Source organism: Dendrobium catenatum, unplaced genomic scaffold (assembly GCF_001605985.2).
Source record: "Dendrobium catenatum unplaced genomic scaffold, ASM160598v2 fragScaff_scaffold_1037, whole genome shotgun sequence".
Taxonomy (NCBI): domain Eukaryota; kingdom Viridiplantae; phylum Streptophyta; class Magnoliopsida; order Asparagales; family Orchidaceae; genus Dendrobium; species Dendrobium catenatum.
Genome location: NW_021319499.1, coordinates 11,602 through 17,622, shown reverse-complemented (window position 1 = coordinate 17,622; position 6,021 = coordinate 11,602). Strand labels below are relative to the sequence as shown.

General features: G+C 33.8%; 1 protein-coding gene across 2 annotated transcripts; it reads right to left on the bottom strand.

Moving 5' to 3' along the window:
• Positions 1 to 5,866, bottom strand: LOC110097167 (adenylyl-sulfate kinase 3). 2 transcript variants are annotated; one of them, XM_020823415.2, is made up of 7 exons: positions 5,742 to 5,866; positions 5,211 to 5,352; positions 3,037 to 3,186; positions 2,713 to 2,831; positions 2,543 to 2,627; positions 958 to 1,004; positions 1 to 299 (listed from the first exon to the last, which is right to left on the bottom strand). In XM_020823415.2, exons 1-7 carry the CDS (start codon positions 5,805 to 5,807, stop codon positions 201 to 203), a joined length of 708 nt encoding a protein of 235 aa, XP_020679074.1. In that variant the 5' UTR covers positions 5,808 to 5,866; the 3' UTR covers positions 1 to 200. The 2 variants fall into 2 exon arrangements, with proteins under 2 accessions (XP_020679074.1, XP_020679075.1); XM_020823416.2 differs by lacking the exon at positions 5,742 to 5,866 and adding an exon at positions 5,450 to 5,722.
• Between the last annotated feature and the right edge of the window lie 155 nt (positions 5,867 to 6,021).

The window sequence follows — 6,021 nt, the reverse complement described above, 5'->3', positions numbered from 1 at the left end:
GAAAGATGTTTTCCCAGAGAAGCAGACAAATACATAATCCAGAACTTATAAGAATATATTTTTAGTAAATAAATTGATAAATATAGTTACTGAAGACAAACAATTGAATAAAGCCCATATGGTTAAAAGGTAAATATTGATTGGTTAGAAAACTGTTAATTATTATTTTCTGGAAATTCTTGTGACAGGTCCATATCTCATCAAGCATGCAGAAAGCCCCTTTCCTCCAAGAATGTAACAACTTGGCTTGACATGGCAGCTGGAGGTGGACATACCCCATCTTCTGGCTTGATCTCTATCTGCGTTGAAGAAAAAAATGAATTCCCTTCTGAGTTTAATGTAGAAAAAAACTACCGCGCCGTCATAATCATCAGATATGGTAAAGAAAAGAAGTTGCTAATAACATTTTGGTGATCATTTTCCTTTATGTTTGGTACCTTATCTAGATAGGAGCAGCAATAATATTTTCCAAAGGTCTATTTTAGTTCAATAAATTGTTAGAGGTAGCAATGCAGCGTTTCACTAAGGTTTTGTTTTGTTTGAGACGGCTTTCTTACTGCTTCTTCACGTAACTTTTTAGTACAAAAATTAAATTTTTGTACTAAAAATTTGCGTTAAGAAGAAGTAAAAAAGTCATCCCAAACAAAACCTAAGTCATCAGACAAGCTTGTGGTGCAGAGCATATGAAAGTAGTATCCGGCAACTTAATAACAGTTCATGAATTACCTACAAAGAATCAAAGATTAAGTGAATTACTATATAATATAGTGACTTGAATCATTGAGTACAGTTAGATAAGTCAAGAATTCAAATAGATGGGGTAAAATCAAGAAAGAAAAAGGAGAATGCACAATGATGCAGGATGTCCTAGGATCACAATTATGATTTTACACAATTACATCTATCAATAATAGGTGTTAAAGACTGCCTCAATTAATTAAGAAGTTGGATATGTACCTCACAATTCAAAGGTGTCTCATATGGATCATCTATTCCAGTGAAACCTGCAAAAGTACTGACATTAATGAAGAATCAATAGAAGTGTTGAAATTGTTCAAACATTAAATTTCGAGATGACAAGTCGTATTAGGTTGTCTTTGTGCCTGATTTTGTTTTTGACCACAAATAGGCTTGTATGAAATTAACCCAAAAGCATATCATGCCCATTAAGATCTGTCTCCGTTAATGGGTTAGATGACTCAAACTAATATAAAACTTTTCCACAAGGCAGGTGAAACTCTGGCCATGCATGCCCAAAACATTTAAAGTTATTTTACTGCCTTTTTCAATGTTTTGTACTCTATATTGTAACCAATTTTCCAACCCAGTATGACACCTTTCTAGGTCTTAGTTCAAATTCTTTACTGGACTAGTCACAAGAAGAAAGGCAAGAAAATATGTTGAGAAATATTTGAAAATAATATGACATCTCTCAATAGAATGGATACAACAACAACAACATCAAGCCATTATCCCACTACGTGGGATCAGCTATATGAATCCTTTTTCTCCATTGTGTCCTTTGAACAGTCAAATTTGCATTTAAATCTAATAAAGAAAGGTCATTTCTAATATTTTCTAACAAAAAAATTTTAGTTATACCTTTACCCTTCTTAACATAGGTGAAATCTAATACATTACTCTCCTAACAGGGTCATCGGAAGGCCGCCGTTTTACATGACCAAACCATTTAAGGCGACTCTCTCTAATCTTATCTGTCTTTGGAGCTACTCCAACCTTTTCATGGATATGCTTGTTTCATATCCTGTCTCGAAGAGTAAATCCACTCATCCACCTGAGCATCCTCATCTCAACAACACTTAACTTAATATTATGCTTCTTTTAATGGCCAACATTGTGCATCATAAAGCATTGCAGGTCTCACCACCATCTTATAAAATTTTCCCTTAAATTTGAATGGATGATGATATATAAATACAAAAAATATAAATAAAAAGAATTAATATTGGGGATATTCTCAAATTTTTTTAGACATTTAGGCCAATTAAGACACTCACTCACACATCACATACGCAAGACTTGAATCCAATACCTCTTGGTTTATAGTCAAAGCTCTCAATTAATATACCAAAATGAGCTAGGTGGATATTGATCCTGTGGAATGTTCCAAGGTTGATTCTATATTGCATAGTTATTATGGAATAAAATGGATCAAATACTTGAATTAGTGAGAGGTTCAAAAAATCTTTATATAATCATCTGGAAAACTCTTCTCATTGTCTCGTCTTGAGAACAATCCCTCAGCTAGGATCTTCTTAAAATAGTTAGCATTGTTCTACATTTGTAGAATGCTATTTTGATCCCATCGATTAATCTTTATCAGAAAAAAGATCAGAGACTCTCATCATTAAAATCATCCAATATAAGCATCATTATTAGCAAGTACAACTAGCCCAAGTCCAGGCATTCATCTCACTGAAATGGCCTATACAAAAGTAACTTTTGTATCTCTTAAGAAAATTTAAGGTGATATCAACATTAAAGAACTAATTTAGCTGCAGCATTCTTCATTAAATTTAACCTTTTATGTTTCCTTGACGAGCAAGCTTGTAAAGGCCTTTTGGATCCCTTGCTTCACAAATCTCTAAAGGAATGTTCATGAAAACCTTTAAGAAAATTCAGAGATTAAACTAGCTGCTTTAGAAATCATTATCAGTGTCAACTAAATGCGTAAATTCATAAAGCACCTACTTCAATAAAACTAGACTCCGGTAACAGTGCACGGCAAGAATCACGGTCTCTCCTGTAAGGAGAAATCAGGCTAGCAATACAGATCAAGCCTGAATCAGCAAAGAGCTTAGCTACCTCACCTACATAGAAAGACAACATAAAATCAAGAAAATTACAGTCGCTTGATGATATTCACACTATACAAATACTTCTTTTGTGAAAGAAGTAAAAAACTATAAAAACCTCTCATAATTGATATAAAGCAAGAATTTTGCATAAGCTCATTTTGAAATATAAAGGATTGAAGAAATAGGTGTAGATGTCTAGATTTAGAACCATACTTACCAACCCTACGTATATTTTCTGCACGATCTTCTGCTTTGAAGCCAAGATCCTTGTTTAGCCCATGTCTGAGGTTATCTCCATCAAGGATGTAAGAGAGCTTTCCCCTACCATGCAAGTCTCTGCCCAAAGTACAAGCTAATGTGCTTTTCCCTGGTCCAAAGGTAGAATTAGAAGTCAAAGAGATAAGCTGGAGATTGAATATTGTATAAGATTGGTTTTGTGCTAATTATGATATAAGGGTTCTTCTGAAGAGCATGATGTATGGTTTGGCCATTTTGTTATCTTCTGAAGGAACATGCTTTTTTTGTTCAAAACAAGCATTTGGTAAGGTAGTGTGATTACAACAACATCAAGCTTTTGTCCCACTACGTGGGGTCGGCTACATGAATCCTTTTTCTCTTTTGTGACTTGTTCAAAGTCAAATTCTTATTTAAATCTAATAAAAAAAGATCATTTCTAATATTTTTTGACCAAGTCTTTTTAGGTATATCTCTACCTTTCTTAACATAAGTCAAATCTAATACCTCAACTTTTCTAATCGGGTCATCGGAAGGCCTCCATTTAATGTGACCAAACCATCTAAGGAGACTCTCTCTAATCTTATCTTCCACTGGAGCTACACCAACCTTATCTCGTATATGCTCATTTCGTATCCTATCCCTAAGGGCAAAGCCACTCATCCACCTAAGCATCCTCATTTCTGTAACACTTAACTTAGTATTATGCTTCTCTTTTAAAGGCCAACATTCTACACCATAAAGCATTGCAGGGGTAAGGTAGTGTTATTGTGTTGTAAAAGTTAAAGTCACCACTCGTCTCAAATAAATGAACGGTTGTTTTCAAGTGCCTTTCCCATGTATGTGAAACTATGGAGTAGGTGCATGCTCAACATGAGTTTTAATAGCATGTTCTCACACAAATCAATACTGTTCTACGTTTGATTGAACAGTAAGAACAGCAGCAGCATAACAAAAAAACCCTTATGGCCAAGCTAATAGAATACATTTACTAACTCTCCGTAATGGAGACTAGGGTACTACTAAGATTTGTTAATAACCATATAGATTCCCCAAGGTGAATAAATCAACTTTGGTCAAAGAATCTGAAAAAAAACCCAGATGAGGAAAAAAATATCTTAACACAAAATGGATTATCCTTATCCATTTTGCATGGTGATTTGGTTCTTTCTGTATGAGTATCTATGAGTGATATAAACTAATGAAAACAAATCTCAATGTGAAAATGGGTGATGAAAAGGAATTCCTTGTAGAAGATTCCATATGGAATTGCTTATCATTTATTTTTTTGCAAAGGAAACCTACTAGACAATTAAAGCACAATGTTTTTTTTTTTCACAAAAACAAAAAGCAATAAAATTCCTATCAAAGGATAGAAGCCTTAGTAATTAAGGAAAACATGATTTTGCATAAAATAAAGACAGCTTAGGTTCTAGACTAAGATCACCATCATGGTTTTGCACTTTTTAAGTATCTTAGTGGTTTGCAACCCTGCCTACTTTTACTTAATATAAGAAAATAAGACTGCTTTTTCAATTGGAAATGAAAAAATAAAAATAAAAACTTTTAGTGCAATTTTAATGCTGGTTGAAGGCTTTTCATGCATCTAAATGACCTAACAAGGCTTTCATTATTAACTTCTTAATTTTAGTAAAATATGGGTACTGTAGCAGAAAGATGAAGAACCAACAAAAGATTCACAAACACCAATTTCAGCCTAACAAAGGCCTAAGCTCAGCTGTGAGTGTCAAAGATGTTACGAACTATTAGTCTCTCTTTCATTTCTGAGAGGAGAAATCTTTAAATCTGCTAAAATAATGTGAATATTGGGATATAACAAATCTTGAATTTAACTAATAATGGGCTAAAACAGGATTTATCAAAACAATATAATTTAAAGTCTCCAAAAATTTATTTGTTTTAATTAAATGCTGCCTAGACTAGAATACCAAACAGCTGCAACTAGATTTTTTTTTCCTTTTTCTTGAAGCCTATCAATATGTTTTCCTGCGACATACTGATTCATATCATATGAAACGCATTAAAATTTAACAATAAGTAAGAACCAAGCACAAGAAAAACTCAAGTAAAAGGAGAACCCATAAATTCCATTTTCGTCAAAAAAAATATAAAGAAATATAACTACAGATCCCAAACCTGAGCCACTAAGACCAGTAATCCAAACAACGCAGCCTTTCTGATTCAAAAGCTTCTGCCTGTCGAGCTTCCCGACCGAACACTCTTGCCAAAAGATATTTGTGGCCTTCCCCAGAGAAGACATTGGAAAACACTCAATTACCTGTGCAACATGAAAAAAAAAAAGCATCTAATGATCCATCACAGAGTCGAAGAAATCATAATATATAACTCAAAAAAAAATATTGAAAAAAACCTACAATAACAGAATTCAATGGGTTTTCGTTTCCAATCAAATACCAGCACTCAATAAAGTTATCAAAATCCCCATGGAAGAAACCCTCAAAGATCAAAATCACTCTTTCGAATGAAAACGAAATCTCGGAATTTCGCCGAAGTTAATGTTAATCATAAATCAGAAAACTTTCGACCCAAATACTTGGCGGCAACAAATCTCCGTTGATCTATAAAACGCTCATTGAGGCAGTTCCTCCCACGCTCCATTATTTGTTTGAAAGGCAGCACCTTTAACAGAGATTGAACGAAAAATACCTGAGCGTAAAGTAATTTATTGGGAATCTTGAATCTAATTGATCCCTTTCCGCCTCCCCCGCTCATCCGAATATAAAATATTACAGGAAATTTAATATTATTTTAGAAAGAGGAGAGAGGGAGAGGGAGAGAGAGAGAGCGCGCGCGCGCTAAGAGGGGTATTAGAAGTAAATACTAGGGAAGGGACCCATTACCCACGTGCTTCTTTAATTTTCCATGAAATACGTGTGAAATGACCAATAAATAAATATAAACTTAAATATTATATATATATATTAAA